Source organism: Orcinus orca, chromosome 10, assembly GCF_937001465.1.
Source record: "Orcinus orca chromosome 10, mOrcOrc1.1, whole genome shotgun sequence".
Taxonomy (NCBI): Eukaryota; Metazoa; Chordata; class Mammalia; order Artiodactyla; family Delphinidae; genus Orcinus; species Orcinus orca.
This window is the reverse complement of record NC_064568.1, coordinates 6,728,629-6,746,131: the sequence shown is the minus strand read 5'-3', so window position 1 is coordinate 6,746,131 and position 17,503 is coordinate 6,728,629. Positions and strand designations below refer to the sequence as shown.

The window sequence follows — 17,503 nt, the reverse complement described above, 5'->3', positions numbered from 1 at the left end:
CTTGTGTGGGAGCTGGCAGGATGGACTGTTAAATACCAGCAGTATTAGAGGAGGAAACTGAGGCCCAGAGAGGTCACACGTGGGTGAGGGTGGGGTCACTGTAGATCTTTAAAGGTGAGGGCTGAACACACTGCAGTGCACTCACAGGGCGTAGATGGCAGGGACAGCAACCAGTGCTACCTTCTGTAGGACACCTACTCCGCTCCAGGCTTTGTGCCCTAACCCTAACCCTAATCCTTCACACGCAATCATCTCATTAGTCCTCATACTGGCCCTCGGTCGACAGAACAGGAAACCGAGGGAGAAGTAGCTTGCCCAGGGTCACCAGCTGGAGAGGGACCAAGCCCTTGTCCGGTTTCTCACATACTGCTCTTCCCCAGGAAAGAAGGCTTCACACTCTGGTCTCAAACATGCTTGTGAAAAAGTTGGCTCTGCCTGGCTGGTGATGGAGAAGCTGTTCCCCACCTCCCCAGTCCTGGGCGGGATGGAAAAAGACACAGGGGGCCAATTTCCACCCAAGATAATCAGACCCCAAATCACCTTCTAATCTAATCACTCCCATCTCAGCACTGGGAGGCCAGGGAGGAGGGAGGAAGGAGGAGGAAGCCAGGGAGGTGGCCTCTGCCCGCAACATGGGGATGCGGGGACATGGGGTGAAGGCATAGCATGCCCCCCACCCAGCCTCGATGAGCCCTGGGGAGTCCTCCAGGCCCTAGCATCAGATGGGCCAGAGAAGTTGGGGGCATCAAACTCCCCCTCTGGCCCTCCCTCCCTCTGTGCCCCGGCATCACGCCCAGCCTTCGCTCTGACCATTGCCCCCCCAGCTCAGACACCCCCCCCCATAGCTCCCCAAAGTCCAAACACCTTGGTCAGCACCCCCTGGATCACACCTCAACCTTCTTCCGGCCCTTGACCACTGACTCCCACACTGCACCCTCTGCCCTGGGCGCAGCACAGCTCACTGGGCCCTTCTGTCCAGCCCTGGTCCCCAGCCCCATTCCCGCCTCTGCTCACATAGTTATCACTGCCTGAATGCCCTTCCCACACCTCTTCTCCAAAACCTCCTCCTCAAGGCTCAGGACAAATGCCTCTCCTCTTAGGTGACTTCCCTGACCCCAACAAAAGGACATCACCTCTCTCCTCTGGACTGCCCCCCGGGGTTTCCCCTGGGGGTGCCTCCCAGCCCGGTGTCCCCACTAGCCTGTGAGCCCCTGGAGGGCAGGTTTGAGGGCGAGTCCTCTCCTCCTGCCACAGTGGAGGCTTGTAGCTGGAATCTAGCACTGTCCTCCCTGCTACCTCCTTTTTTGTATCTCCCATGGTGGACATGTATTACATTTATAACGGAGAATCCACACACCCTCAATAAGCCATCTTTATGGTTTCACAAAGGGTCAAATTCAACCAGCCCAGCTGTCCTCCCTGGGCTGCCCCTCTCCCGCACCAGGACCTCACAGCCTGGTTGCCCCTCCTGCAGGAGGAAGAACAGAGCGGACCAGGTCACCCCCAGGCTGCAACTCCCCAGCTCCAGGATCCCCTGCAGGGGACAATGTTTAACCCCAAGGGCTGCAGCTCCAGCAGCGGAACCAGAGGCATATAAGCCATGGGTCTTTGGGTGCGGACAGAGGTTGAGAACCTTTTGGGGAGGGGGGCCCTGGCTGGGCCTTGCACCAGGCTCCCAAGTCCATGGTCCCTTGGGTACCATCCTTCACCTCCTTATGCTCCCATGGAGCCCCTCAGAACACACAGCATGGGGGGTGGTTGATAGAGAGGACCCTAGGCTGACGGGGAGGAGACTGGGAACAAGTCTGGTGTCTGCTGCTGATGTGCTGTGTGACCTGAGGCCAGCCGTCTCCTCTGTGGACCTCAGTTTTGTCCTCTGTAAAATGGGGAGGTCTGGCTTAGGTCATCACCTCTCAATGGTGAAGTCTGGGCACCTTAGGTCCCAAGGAGATGAGGGCCACTCCTGGGTGGGGTAGGGCAGCCTCCATGAAAAGGCAGCATCTCGGGGAGTTCTGACGGGCCAGCAGAGGCCTGAGCAGACAAACTGACCATGTGTCACTCCCTTCCAGGGCCACGCTTGTTCATGGGATGGACAGGTGTGGTGGAGTCCAGCTCTGTGCCGGGCTCTGGGGCCCAAGGGGCCTCTGGTGGTCCCTGCCCTTCAGGGGCTCACAGTCTAGTTAGGGCTGAGGGGAACAGACAGGCACACACACCAGCAACAACACAGGACAACAGAGACCCAAGGGTCCCGTGGCTGGCGGGGGACACAGCCCAGGCAAAGGGGGCAGATGGGACAGTGTGACAGCTGCGGATCAGCTGGGCTGAAGCTGAGGGTGGCCTGAGTGCAGAGCTGCAGGGTTGGGTGTCTCCTCGGGGTTCAGTAGGGAGCCGCCGGAAGTATTCTGGGGGGAGGGAAGAAGAGAGCTAATATTTATGGACGTTCCCATGTACCCCATACTATCTGAGCCCCTTTTCCCACTCGGTGGCCACAGTCCCCGGGTGAGGTCATTATCATCACCCGCATTTCACAGGGCATTGCTGGGGCGGCCGGGTGGCTCCCGGCTCCTATTCTCTCTCCCTTGCTGGGAAGGCTTGTGCACAAAGTCAGAGGCAGAGCTGTCTGGGGACACAGCCCCGAGGAGCGAGAGGGAGGCAGGCGAGCGGTGAGGGAGCTCTGTCAGCATCTAGCTCCCGCCCATCCGTCTGTCCATCCATCCGTGAGCCAGAAAGGAGCTCGGGCCCAGGGAACACTGCGGGCTCCCACCAACGGGACGGCCTGTCCTGCCCCACCTGAACCTTCATCTCCGCTCCCTGCAGATGACTTCTGTGGCCTCTAACCTGGCAGCTGAGTGTCGGCCAGAACTTTCCCAACTGCAGACTCAAAGCCCATCTCTGCCTCAGACTTGCTGCAGGCCTGGTCCAGATGGCATCTCGGGGCCAAAGTCTCATGCGATGGCAAGTGGGGTGCACTGAGTCCCAGGTGGCAGAGCTAGAGGAACCTAACTTTACAAAATGAACCTTCTTAGCCCAGAGAGGGCAAATGGCTCAGTGAGGTTGCACAGCACATGAGGCACAGGTAGGGGCTTAAACCCAGAGCTCCTCACTCTCCTGATTTTGACTTCCTAAGCCTCTCTTTGGACAGGGAGAGCGGGGAGGTCAGACCTTCTAAAAGGTCTTTTCCTGGGGGTAGAGAAGGGAAGAAGGGACGGAGGCCTTCTCTGGGGATTATTACCTGCCTCCGGCACAAGCACCAAGCAAAGCCAATGCGATTGCCACGCCAGACGCGGTTCTGTCTTCATTATTGTTATCAACGCAGTTGATAACAGTAATAACGCATGCTCACAGAGCATTAGACAGTCGGCAAAGCATTTCATGGCCCACAAGCCCATCCCCCTCACAACAGCCCTGTGAGGTAGGTTTTAGTGCAGGCACAACCCCAAGGCCCTCCGCCCACCTGTGGCCTCTCTGGCTCAGAGAGGTTAAGCGATGGCCCAGGGTCACACAACCGTGAGCGGTGGAGCCGGGACTTGAACCCGTGCTCTATCCACTACACCCCGCTGCCTCTCATGGAGAAGAGGCAGGGTAGTGTAATGGAGAGAGCGCGGGCCGAGCGGCACACTGGGCCTTCCTGCGGTCACGGTGCTGTCCTAGGCTCCCTGGTGGCAGCGGCAGTGGTGGTAGGTCCGGCTCCCCGTGCCTGGCCTTCCGCTCGGCAGGCCCGAGAGAGTTTGTCGATGTCCTGGGTAACCTCATGCTGTTCATGCTCTGGTTCCAGGGGTGATGGAGGAGGGTGGGGTCCTGCAGGGGACCGAGCCAATGGGCCTGCTGCTTTTGAGGACGGTCCCCACCCTGGCCCGCTGGCCCCTGTCCCTTCCATGGCCACATCGATGGTGCCTGGTTGTTGGTTTCCCCGTGGAATTCACTATCAGGTGCTTCAAACAGGCCACGCCGCTGGGTAATGAAGTCAAGGGGTCCTCGGAGGTGCGCTCGCATGTGGGCGCTAGGAGGCTGCCGGGCTGGAGTCTCCCTCTGGCCCTGGCCTCGGTGGGCCTTTACACGCCTGCTTGGGGCCTCAGTTTCCCCAGCTGCAAATCGAGACCAGACCATGGTTCTCTAGGGATCTGTGAGTCCACTGACAGGCTGTAAGGTGACAAGTCCGGACATTTACTTCTCATAAGAGGGATTATTGCTTTCATGGGACTCTCATGGGGGTTCATGACCCAGGCAGGTTAAAAACCACTGGCCTTCCAGGAAAGGGAAAGAATGCTGAGGACCTGCTCTGTGCTAAAGGAGGCTGAAGAGGCAGGACACCTAAATGCCACGCGGCATCCTGCGCTGGCTCCCAGCCTGGGGGACGCTGTGGGGACAGCTGGCACGTGTGAACATGGATGGTATGTCGGGTATCAGTACTGCATCAACGCTTCCTGAATTGATCACTGTGCTGTGGTTATGCACGAGGACACCTTTTCTTCGGAGACACACCTGAAGTAGGAAGAGGCCCTGACGAAGGAGAGAGGGAGGCTCCTGAGAGCAAGGGAGGCACAATGGCAACAGCAGTTGAACCAGAGGGGAGGCCATTCAGGCGTTCATTGTACTAGTCCTGCAACTTTTCTGAAAGTTTGAAATTATATTAAAATACAAAACTAAGAAAAAAAATAGGCCGAGGTCAGAGTTTGTATTCCAGGGCCCACCCACAGGGTGTCTGACCCACACAGGCTTTTGAAAAATTGGAATTTCTTCCCAACGTCTTCAACATCGGGAGATTGACCTGAAAAATCTGAATCTCTTGCTCCCCTTGCAGAGAGTGGACTTTGCGGCCACACGGGGGCACGTCCACAGGCAGCAGGGGAAGCAAGTGAGTGCTCAGTTTGGTGTCCACACTCCCCCCACCTCACCCCGTGGATGTAGGGACCTGCGATTTCTGCATGTTTCTACTCTGCCTGGGCTGAAGCCACTGCAGACATGGGCCTGTGTCTGCCTGTGTGTCCTGGGGGGCGAGCTCCAGGCCTTTAGGATTTCCTTTGTGCCCACAGCTTTGGAGACATCTGAATCTTTCTGAAGGCTCGTCTGCCCCCACTTGTCAGATGGGGAGACTGAGGTCCTGATGGGCAGAGGTCATAGCGGGAGCCAATGCAGGGCTGGAACCTGGAGGTTCTGCCTCCAAAGGCTGTGTTCATTCCACAGCACACAGCATCTCACACGTGCACCGTTCACAGAGGACAGTCACATCTGTCCAGGCATGTGCTCCCCACAACAGCCCTGTGGCGCAGGCAGGGGGGAAGGGCTCCTCACCGGCTCACTGCACAGACACAGACATGGAGGCTTAGAGAGGAAGGGACATTTCCAGGGTCAAAGGTCGGGCATGGCAGGCCACCTGATCCAGAACTGAGCATTCTTTGCCTTCCTCTAGGCTGAGCCAGTGTGCCAGATGCCATGTGGGGGCGTCTGAACTACCATGAGGACCCTGCAGGGGCCCCCAGCATGGTCCCTCTGTGTTTTCTGAGGGTCATCTGACCAGAAGGCCCAGCAAAGCCACTGGCACAGGGGAAGGGTCCGAGATGTCTGGTCATGTGAGAGTCCAAATGGCAGTTATGCAGGGTTCAGAGCACTGGGGAAGACAGCAATCCAGGGGAACCCCCTGGAGGAGGCAGGCTTGGGCAGGCTGAAGGTGGAGAGGAGCTGGATGGGGGAGAGACAGGGCCAGCCCAGAGAGGGGGAAAGGGGACACATTCAAGAAGAAGGAAGGGAGGGGAAATGGACATATAAGCTGGGGTTACTCTCCCACTTTACAAGTGAGAAAATGGAGGCTCAGAAAGGGTATAAGAAGATTGTCCAAGGTCTCCCAGCCAGTGAAGGGCAGAGTCGGGATGTGAAGCCAGGCTATCTCACTCCCAAGTCCAGGCTCCGTCCGAGGAACAGGGAAGGGAACCAGCCGACCGTGAGCATCCCTCCGGCAGCACTGTGCTAGGTAGGGGCCTCACCTACATCACACACCAGGACGCCACTGTTCTCCTCACAGGTAAACTGAGGCTCAGAGAAGTGAAGCGACATGCCCAAGGCCACAAAGCAAGTTCATTTCAGAGCCCAGATCTGGCTCAGCCTGCCCAACTCTGCTCTTTCTACAGTGCAGCGCAGCCTCCCTCCTCACTCTGGCAGACAGTGCCTGAGCCCTAAGGTGTGCAGGGCCTGGGGTGGAGCTGGGCTGACCTCCCGACAGCCTCAGGCTCGGGCTCCCACCCTCTTGGACCGGCCAAGGACGGAAGGGGCCCATAGAAGTGAGACCTGTTGGATTTGTTTGGGTGATGGGACTGTGGATGGGTTTGCTCTTTATTTTACTTGAGATGCTTTGCGCAGCACAAAACTCAATCAGCATGATGAGGCTGTGCCCAAATGGGCCGAGCGCAGTGTGACGTCACAGGCTAATGCATGGGTCCCAGGTGGCACAGGGCAGGGGTGGTCAGGGAAGACTTCATGGAGGAGGTGGGACTGAGCAGACGGGCAGGAGTTAAATGTGCAGTGGGGAAGGGAGAGAGCCGTGTGGGAGGAGGGAACGGCCTCAGCAGAGGCAGGGCAGAAGGAAGGAAACAAGGTGGGTCTATAGCAGAGGTGCAGGTGAGAACAGGTGTACTGAATCTGTGACTCTCACCGCAGGGAGCAGCACTGAATGCAGCGCCCATTCAGGGTTTCGGCCTCCTCTACAACATACCCACCCATAGCCTGTCCAGGCCCTGCTCACACACAATCAGTGACGGGGAACTCACTACCATACAGGCAGCCTCTTTTGTTCCTAGAATGGTTCTGACTGTTACAGAATCCTTCTCTTTCCAATTAGATTGCTTTCCATCGGGCTGACCATGCCCCTTTCTCACTGTCTTTTCCCCAGGAGCCTGGGCTAAGCCACTGCCCTCCCTCTCCGCCAGGCAGCTGGGTTTCTGAATGTCAGTACTGCAGCTCACGGTCAAGTTTCATTTTCTTGAGTCTAGTTCACGCTGCACTCTGGCCATCTTTGCGGGTACTGACCCTTGCTTTCTCTTTGTCAGCCTTCCTGGACTTGTGGTCTCTGTGAACTTGATGGGCATACATTCCATACCACAACAGGACAGAGCTCCAGGGAAGGCCGCTAGAAACCTTTCACCAGATTGCCAGCAGTTCAAGAGTCAGCACAAACTGACCGAAATCCCCTGGCCTCAGCACAGTCTTCTCCATCTTGCCCACAAAGACACCACGGGAGACCTTGGCTCCCGTTTCCTGACATCCAGAGGCCCAGGGTCTACTCCATTTGCCTGGGCTTCCAGCCAGATGGAAGGTCGAGACTAGAGTGGTTGATTCCACTCCAGCTGGCCAGCCGACTTCCCATCCAACTCTGCCCTGTTGCTCTTTTCCAACGTCTTTGCACCTGTGCCCACCTCTGTGGCTGGTTGCTCATGCTTCAGGTCAGTGACCCTGAACATTTTCTCTCCCCAGTCTCCTGTCAGGGAACCATCCCTCTTCTCCTTCCTCCAAACTGTCTGGAACCTTCATCACTCATCCACTCAGGCCTAGCTCCTCCCCTCGACCTCCACTGATCCCCGTGACCCACCTGGCCACTTCTCCCAAGGATGCTCGCCTGTCTGACAACCACTTAAGCCCAGAGGTCAGAACCAGGGCCACAGGGCAATGACCATTTACTGAGCTCTCATGTGGCTCTAAGTTCCAAGAGGGCATTTGAGGCTTTCCATGATCACTTGGTCAGACCCCGCCCCGGGTCTTTGCACTCGCTATCCTTCTGCCTAGAATGCTCTTTCTTCTCATTGTTCTGGTTTTAGCTCAAATGCAACCTCTTCAGACAGGCTTTTCCCTGATCAACTAAGATTCCCGTCCCCTTCCTCAGGGTCTCTATCTCACTATAATGGTGTAATGTCTTCACCTGACTTATCACCATCTGAAATTATGTTAAATATCTGCTTGTTTGTTCCTTCCTTGTTTGTCTATTTTACTAGATTCTAAGCTCCAGGAGGGCAGGGACCTTGTTTGTCTCATTAACCACGGGCACACAGTAGGTGCTTAATAAATGTTGGTTGGATAGTTCTTGATAATAAATGCCCCAGACCCAATTCTCACTCCTTTTTACCGTCGTACCCTGCAGACATGCTGCCCTCCTCCTCTGTATTTCTAGGAAATCCCGCTGCACCTCTGCTAGGAGGGCCCTTTCTCCACAACTCTGCTTGGTGGACTCCTACTCACCCCTTAAAACCCAGCTCAATTCCACCTCTCTGGATAGTTCTGTTCTGTCGGTTTTCTCACACCTTCCTCACTCCTCTACTGTGGAATCAGCTGTTTGCTGGTCTGCTTCCCCCAGCTTACTCAAGCTGGGGGCTTCCAATGCCAGGGGATGAGTCTGTATCATCATGGAAGGGAGGGCCCAGGGCCTGGCCCAGAGCAACTGCTCAGAGGATGTTTGCTGAGCGCTGCTGGACAATAAAGCCTTTTTGGTGTCCCTGCTTGGAGGGCGGGTATTTCACCTGTCTGGTGCCTCACCTCTGCAGGGCCTCCCCTCCTCTCTTGCCCCCTGAAGCAGCCAGACTGAGATCTTAAAAATGTAAACATGATCAGCTTACTGCCGATTCCAGAGAATCCTCATCGTACGCAGAAAATTTATAAACTCCTGACCATGGTGCACAAGGTCTCCCTCTTGCTCCCGGTCCTGCCTCAGGGCCTTTGCACTTGCTACTCCTGCTCCCTGCTATACTCTTTCCCTGGAAAGTTGCAAGACCAGCTCCTTTCCATCATTCACACCTCAGCTCACACGTGGCCGCCCCGACCTCCCCACCACCTGCACTCCATCGCCCTGCTTTTTTTTCATCATATATGTATTACCCTCTGGAATTTTAACACTGTCTGTCTCTCCACACTATACTACAAGCTTCTCAAGGCTGGGGCCTCATCTGCCTTGTACACTGCTGTGTCCCCAGCCTCCAGCCCAATGCCTGGCACACAGCACGCATCTAAAGTAGGCATCATCAGACTGATTCTTTCTCATCTCTAACGAGAACAGACTTCCATGTTCGACTTTTCAGAAAATCAACTTACTAGAAGGTAAGTTTCATGGGGGCAGGAATTCGTTGTCAGTTTTATTCACTGTGCTCGCCCCAGGGCCTGCAGTGCTGCTCAGTGCACAGTAGGCTCAATGTACGACTGCAGGGGAAAAGGGAGGGAGTTCTCGTTTGGGGCCGAGTTGGCCAGAGATCTGGAGACAAGGACCAAAGTCTCTGAGACCCTCCAGCCTCATAAAGGGGACATGGATGCCCCCTGGGCATGGGGGCAGGAATCGGCAATGGGAGTGAGCCCACCGTGGGCCACAGCTCACCTGACAGCAGCATGGGGTCCTTGTCCACAGACTTGCGCACCTGGTCAGACTCCCCTGTCAGGGAGCTTTCATCGATCTTGAGGTCATTGCCCTGGATGAAGAGGCCATCTGCAGGGAGGAGGTCGCCTGGTAGGAAGAAGGGTGAGGGGGTCAGTCAGCAGGGTCTCAGGTGGCTGGAGAGGCTGGAGTATTCTCTTCAAGGTATGGTTGCAAGGAAGGTTCGCCCTTGGGAACTGGCTGCCTAGAGTTCCCAGGATACAGGAGCCAAGATGGCGCCCATCAAAGGACCACAGACAGCTGAAGCCTGGGGCCAGTGAAGGGCATGAGGCCTGGGGGGCTGAGGTTAGGTCCCGCAATAATCCTCGCTTGGGTGGGCGTATCCTTCAGTTTATAAAGTGCTTCTCTTGGCATGGCATGGACTTGGGGCCCAGTTTTCTCAATGATTCAATCTTCTCTGGTCTCAACTATGTTTTGGGGAAATTCTTTTGGAAGGGATTAATCTCTCTTGACTAGGCTGAAGAGCCCCCCAAGACAGGCATGTTATCAGAGGAAACCAAGCCCCCTAGGGCTGACTGAGGAGAGGCCTGCCAATCTTTCCCCCATCTTTGGCCTCTACTTACCTAGGACATATCTCATCTAAATCCCCTTTGGCACCAGCCTGCTCACGTTCTCCATGGCAGTATCACAGGCCTAGAATGTTCACTCATCCATGTCCACTCCCTGTAACACCTTCTCTAGCCCAACAACCATCCATTAACAGCCGAATCAGAGGTGGGAAATGGATTTCACCTCATCAACCCATTCTGAGTGTTAGTGGTCCTTGGAGTGTTATACTGAGAAGGCATCTGAGGATGTATCTAGGCTTTGAGCTGAGATTGATTAGGAATGTCTGCTAAGGGTAGAAGTCTGGAGAGTTGTGGTACGTGTGCCATGTATTTGCCATTTCTGATTTAAATGGATTCTGGAATCTTACCTCCAGAAAGGAGCCTTCCACCTCTCCAAGGAGCTCAGAAGACAACCTGGCTTGGGCTCAGCCTTCAGGAATCCACCCCCTGCCCTGGACCAGACTATCTGGGTCCCACCTGTGCCCAGATGCCAGCTCCAGCATGTGGCTCTGTGGTTGGGTCACTTACCATATTTGACCTGGGCGATATCCCCAACCACGATCTCAGCCACAGGGATCTGGACCACCTGGCCAGCCCGGACCACGGTGAACTTCTGCTCCTGTTCAATGCGGCTCTGCAGGCCCCGGAACTGTTTCTCTTTGCTCCAGTCATTGAAGGCCGTGACCAGGACCACGCAGATGACCGAGAGGAGGATGGCGGCCCCCTCGATCCAGCCCGCCTCCGCCTCCCCTTCATCTTCTGCCCCCGCCTGGGCCGTTGCACATCCTGCAGACGGCAGAAGGAAGCAGGTGGGGTGGGTCAGCCAGGCAGAAGGGGCCTCACAGCAATCAATAGTGCAAGTGCTTTAGGGTCTAAAATGCAGTTTGGCTGATGTCCTTTCCTTCCCTTCTTCCAGCAACTGTACGGCAGGTTTCTAGGCTGCGGCGGGAGCCATAGTGCTGGACCTGCCCTCCAACAAGCTGGTCTGAATCCTGCTGCTGGCACTCTATGGTCCTGGGTAAGCCTTCCCTAAGCTTTGGTTGGTGTCCTTATCTGCAAAATGGGAGTCACTGAGACCACATTCCAGACTCAAGGGGAGGAAGGCAAAAGCTCCAGCCTGTGCTTAGCACCAGGAGGTTCTTACTCAGCCCTTGTTGGATTTGAGCCCCGACTGCACAGTGAGGACACCGACACTCCGAGCCACTTGTCTGATCCACGGTGACCCTCCACCCCACACCCTTGCACCATTGAACCTCCAGGTCTGGGCCCCACATTGCTTAAGGCCTGCCAGACCCACCATGTGACAAAGAAAAAGAGGACACCAGACACATCTGATGCCAAGGCCTCGGACTGGAAGGCAGGTCCTGCCCACGCAGTGCTGAGCCCTAGCGCCTTTCCAAGCCCCTCCGCACATCCCGTCTCCTGCATCCCCAGAAGGATCCGGAAAGTCAGAGGTATTACCCCCATGGACAGATGTGGAAACTGAGGCCCAGAGAGATGAGTGCCACACCAGGACTGGCCTAGGCCCTTCCTTCCAATGGGCAGGGGTCGGGGGGTGGAGAAGTGTCTCTCCATGGACAGCATCTGACGATCCACTCCTAGAAAACTCAGAGCGGGCCCCTTCCACCGAGGCTGGGCCCCACTGGGCCATTCGCAAGGCCTGCTGTGTGCCAGGCATCCACTTTAATCCTCAAGCTGGCTGAGAGGAGGGAAGCAGTTCAGAGAGGGACAGCAACTCAGCCAGGATCACACAGCAGATCTGGAGTCTGAATCCAGGCCTGGAATCTGACACTGGACCTGGCCTGCCCACTACCCCTGAGCCCAGCGGCCCTCTCTGCCACACGCTGGCCTCACTGGGAAAGTAGAAAATGTTGCCAAAGACCCATGGTCGACTGTCTGGAAGTCTAGTTCAGTCCCAAGGAATAGAGAACAGCGGTTTCAAGAGTCCCCAGCATGACTCTCTGGGAAACGAGGGGTCGAAAGCAACATGACCAGAAGGCCAGGTGGTACCAGGGAATGTTTTCTGGCTCTCAGCTCCTGGAAGGGTCAAGGCTCAGCTGGTGGGCCCGTGCTCGAGATGATACAGAGTCACTGCAGGCCGGCGGTGTGGGTCACTAGAAAATTCCACATCTCTGGCTGAACCAGCCACTCCTCATTGGCTAATAAACAACTATACCACTGTGTGGCGTTCTCAAAGCCACTTTTCTTTTCTTTGGGAATTTCAGACTTTTCCAATAATTTTAAACTGTTGAACTGAACCAGCCTTTGGTGGTGATGATAATCGTTATCATGGCGATGGTAACTGACCTCGGGCTATAGCTCTGAGCTCAAATCCCAGCTGCGTGCCCGGAGCTAGCTGCTTAACCGCTGTGCCCTGGTTTTCTCATCTGCAAAACTGGGGTAATGACAGGTGCTCCCTCCTAGGTGGTGGTGAAGTCTGGGGAGAAGCTGTACGTAAAGCACCTGACGCAGCAAGCACACAGTAAACGCTCAGTGTAAGGGTGGCTTCTTGTCCAGCACGTGACATCATCACACAGGCAGCCTGAATGGGGCCTCGAGCCCCCACGTGGCAGAGGGGATCCAGTTGGACTTCAGAACCACGTGAAGATGGGAGGAGGGGAACTAAGGTGCCCCTCTACTAGTGAACAACACCAGTGAAATCCCCCAAACTGGGAAACACAGGTGAACCTTGCTAAAGAGAAACCCAGTACACGGAGATGCATTCTCTTGGACTTGGGGGAGTGATTCAAGATACAGAGCCCAGTGCTTCTCCTTCTGGGACCTTTGTTATCCCCTGCCCCTGCCACATGCTCTGTAAGTGGGAGGGCTGTTTTGTCCCTGTCCTGTGCTTCATCAATGGCCCCCCGCTTTAGTTACTGAAATGTTCAGGACACTCAGAGACAGTCCAGGACAATGAAAAGCCTTTGGGCCCTGGAACTGGAAAGACATGGCTTCAAATCCAGGCTCTGCTGTGTGATCTTGGGTAAGTGACTTGGCCTCTCTGAGTCTCGGTTTGGACAGCTATAAAGTGGGATGACCCCAGGGACTTTGTGAGCCCAGGGCTTAGTAAGGGCCTGGCATGTGGTGAGTACACGGCAGACATTGGTCCTCTCCTTTTCATGAGCTTCTCTCTTTGGACTGACTTCTGAGAACCAAGGGCATGGTAGCTGAGACCTGTTACCTGTTACCTTGTCTCCAAGCCCCGTCTGCTGCCCTTGCTGATTCAATACCAAGGAGCCCTCTGGGCCTTTGAGGGCACTCACTTGGCCAGCAAAAATTCCATTAGCTTTTTGAGAACTATCTGATGACTACATGGTGCCCTGGGATGGCAAGAAAGTAGGGATGCAGATTGCTTAAGCTATTGGGAGCCGCCAAACCCTGAAAACAACTCCTGCTGCTCTGGTGCAATTAAGGGAAAGAGATGAGAAAGGGGAAGAAAGAGGGGCATGGGTGGGCCCTGCTGAGGTCTCCTCTGGGGCTCCCTTGGACTGGGGCAGGGACAGGATCTGGAGATCGTGACCACAGCGTCTGGGAAACCTGCAGCTGCCCTCCCTGGACGCGGGGTTTTCTAGGGTGTGGCCACATACTGTCTGTGTGACCTTGGGGAATTCACTTGGCCTCTCTGGGCTTCCCTCTAGTTGTTCATCAGTAAAATGGGGAAACTACTGTCTAGGTGGTTACCAGGGCCTGGCATCGAATAAGGGCTCTCAAAACGGGTCAAGCCACAAACATTTTCCAAGCACCTACTATGTGCCGGTCGCTCTGCTGGCACTCTGGCACTAGGGGAGCTGTCACAGGCAGGGAGTGGGAAACATGGGGTATGCCTATCCCAGCCCTGCCACAAAAGTGTTGTGTGACCTCTGACAAGTGTCTGGAGGTCTCTGAGCCAAGAAAGCCAACAGGGAAGGGCAAGGCAGCCTAGAGCCTGTTAGTTCATCACCAGCGTCGTTTTATACATAACTGAGGCAGCCTGAGTCTGACATGGCAGGGGGTGGTCCAGGCAACACGGAAGGTCCAGAGCTCAGAGCTCAGGCCAGGGCCTGGGTGCTGGGGAGGAGGTAGCACAGTCCCGAAGTGCAGGAACTTCATTCTGTGGGACTAGAGTGTGTGTATCTGTGCTCATCAACTGAGTGTGGCCTGAGCTACTGTCTCAGCTGCAGGAAGGGAGGGCAGTAGAAAGAACCAGAAGCCTTGGGTTTAAAATCCAGCCCTACTGTCTAAAAGCTGTGTGACCTTAGGCAAGTCCTTCCCCTCTCTGGGCCTTGGCTCCCACCTCTCTAAGATGGAGGTGATCACAGCCATCCGTGTGCAGGGCTGGGGGAAGGCTCCTCCTGGTACAGCCTGGGAGCCTGATCCATGTTCCCACTGCACCCCCTCTATCATCTGCCTGCTGAGTTCTAATCTTGCATTAAATTGGGTCACATGAGGTCACTTCTCCACTGACTCAACCTGGTCACTTTCTGAGGAAACGTAGCCGAGGGATAGGAGCGTGGGCTCGGGAGCTGGAACGCCTTGGTCTGAGTCACGGTTCTGCCGCTTCCCAAAGTCTGAGCTCCTCCCAAGTCATTTACCATCTCAGGGCCTTGGTTTCCTGGGTGATAATAGCACCTGCCCACGGGGTTGTTGTGAGGGTCAAGTGAGGATCAAATGAGCTGTTACCCTAAAAGCTTCCAACCAGTGGTGGCTCTAAAAATAGTAGGAATTCCCTTCTTATTACGCTTTGTGTTGCACCCTTAGCTTTGTTCAAGGCTCATGCAAGTAGCCGTGAGCCATCTTCTATATTTTCTGGAAAACTTCTGCAGAGAATGCTGCCCATTATGCATCTCTCATAATATCCTACGTGAAAGTTCATCCCAGAATTCGTTGTCAGGGGACATGCTGTCTTCCTAAAGGACTAGCTTTCCTCCTTGTTGATTACTTGAGCTATGCGAATCATCCTAATTCACTTTCTGCTTTGGCTGCCAGGAAGTTCAAAGTCAAATTTATACCTCAATCGTGGTAGCACATTTATCTGCTTTAAACCCTCTTTGGAAAGAGGGCATGCAGAGAAAAGAAATCAGCCAGTAATACGAGGTATAAAACTGAGGTAGTTGGCCAGAGAGACTTGGCTATCCAGTTTCTCAGAAAACTCTGGCCTGGGAGGAGGTGGGGTGACAGCTGTTCAAGGAACCTCAGAGACCACTTTCTCATTTGGGGAAAGGAGGCCCATAAGGGTGATTTCTTACATGCTTTTCACTTTTTATTTGCTTGCCTGAAGCAGTGACCCTAGTAGGATTATCTACTTACACAGCACATTGATGAGGAAATGTCTAATTATAATTAATAACGAAGAAAAGTGTTTATACTTTTCTACTAACGCCAAATCAGATTATAAAAAGCTAACAACAAAAATAGGTGATCCCACATATCTCATGGTATGTGTGTGCATATATATCTGTCTGCCGATCTATCTATGTATATATGCGTAGAGTGATACAGGTTTAAAAGACTTTGTCATCATAAAGGAAAGCTGTCATTGGAGCTGGTGAAGCCCTAGCCCTTGGGGGGTGCTCAGTTTCTGGAATGAAGGATGAATGGAGGTTGAGGTTTTCTTTCCTTTCTTTTTTAAAAATTGAAGTATAACTGACTTACAGTGTCGTGTTAGTTTCAGGTGTAGAGCACAGTGATTCAGTTATACATGCATGTGTGTATATACATACACACACACACACACACACACACACACACATACACACACACACATATATATTCTTTTTCAGATTCTTTTTCCTTATAGGTTATTACAAAATATTCAGTAGAGTTCCCTGTGCTATACAGTAGGTCCTTGCTGGTTATCTATTTTATATATAGTAGTGTGTATATGTTAACCCCAAACTCCTCATTTATTTATGAGGTTTTCCATTAGGACTTCTAAGTCCTGACTTTGAGAAGGTGGGTTTGCCCCAGAACCCTCCCTGGGTGAGTGGCACACTGTCTCCTCCACCCACAAAACAATGTCCCCGTTCAGAACCCAGGACAGGTTTCGGGATGCCCTCTCAAGGCTGAGACTCATCACGTGGGAAAGCATGTTCAGCGTCAGGCCCACAAGGGTGTGCGTGACACTGAAGCAAGCTAGGACCGGGACTGAGAGTCCTTCCCCCGCAGGTCACACAGTGTGGGATCCCCGACGGGGATGCAGGGAAGGAAACCCGGGGCAGTCTCCCCGCAGTGGCTGCAGGTCCAGCACCTCCAGGTGCCCTCTGTGTGTGCCACGCTGTCCACACGGCCCTTCACCACCTCCCTGTAATAACCCTTCGAGGTGAGGTCTGTCGCCCTGTTTTGCAGATGAGGAAACTGAGACTCAGAGAAGGAAAGTGACTTGCTTAAGGGCACACAGCCGGGAGGTGATGGAGACAGGATTCTAACCCGGGAGAACGGGCTCACTTCAGAAACTGAGTCTTCATCCACTTTATTCTCCTTCCACACTCAGAGAGCGGTGGCTGGCCGGGGAGAGGGAGAATGGCTTTTTTTTTTTTTTTTTTTTTTTTGCGGTACGCGGGCCTCTCACTGTTGTGGCCTCTCCCGCCGTGGAGCACAGGCTCCGGACACGCAGGCCCAGCGGCCATGGCTCACGGGCCCAGCCGCTCCGCGGCATGTGGGATCTTCCAGGACCGGGGCACGAACCAGTGTCCCCTGCATCGGCAGGCGGACTCTCAACCACTGCGCCACCAGGGAAGCCCGAGAATGGCTTTCTTGGAGCAAAATTTCCCTTCCTGATCTTCTAGGACAGAGGCTGGCGAACTTTCTCTATAAAAGGCCTGAAAGTGAATATTTCAGCCTTTGTGGGCCTTGCTGTCTTTGTCACAGTCATTCAACCCTGCCGTCGTGGTGGGAAGTCAGCCACAGACAGCATGGAAAAGAAATGGGGGTGTCCCAACGAAATTGCATTTTTAGATGATGACATGAATTTTCATACAATAGTCACGTGCCGCGAAATAGTATTATTTTGATTTTCTTTCAGCCGCTTAAAAATGTAAACACCAATCTTAGCTCACGGGCCATATAAAAACAGGAGGTGAGCCAGAGTCGGCTGTGGGCTGAAGTCTGTGGTCCCTGTTGTGGAATATCAGGTGCACAGAGCTCGGACGTCATCATGGATTTTTTCGTAGTTGCAGGCCTTGAGGAGCCAGCAATTTCGGGGTTCTGAGGAGAAACCCAGTGTTGGAGCTGAAACAGGGTCGCTCAGAAGCTGGAGCACCCAGGGAGCAGGGCACCTGAGCACAGGGCTGATGCCCTGTCAGATCAGAGCGTGGATGTGGGCCCCGGGTGAGCGATTCGGGGGCTGTGTCTCCAGCTGTGAGAGTGGGGAGCTCTTAGAGAGCAGCCTGGACAGGAGTTCGGGGTCACCCACCCTTGGGCTCCATCCAACACAACCAGAGTCTCTCAGGGAGTGGTCTGGGCAGTGGTGTTTTTAACAAGCCCCGGTGCAAAACCTGGGGACTATTTCTTCGCTGGGTGACCTCGAGCCAGTTAACTCACTTCTCTGTGCCTTGGTTTCCTCATCTTTAAGATG

General features: G+C 54.4%; 1 protein-coding gene across 13 annotated transcripts in view; it reads right to left on the bottom strand.

Moving 5' to 3' along the window:
• The window catches only part of ATP2B2 (ATPase plasma membrane Ca2+ transporting 2), a 353,733-nt gene that overhangs the window by 64,046 nt on the left and 272,184 nt on the right, over positions 1-17,503 (bottom strand). For all 13 annotated transcript variants that reach the window (XM_033437364.2, XM_033437363.2, XM_049716215.1 and 10 more), the window contains 2 exons: positions 10,480-10,737; positions 9,347-9,472 (listed from right to left, as the gene is read on the bottom strand). In XM_033437364.2, the coding sequence (XP_033293255.1) occupies positions 9,347-9,472; positions 10,480-10,737 (384 nt within the window). The remainder of the gene's footprint in view (positions 1-9,346; positions 9,473-10,479; positions 10,738-17,503) is intronic.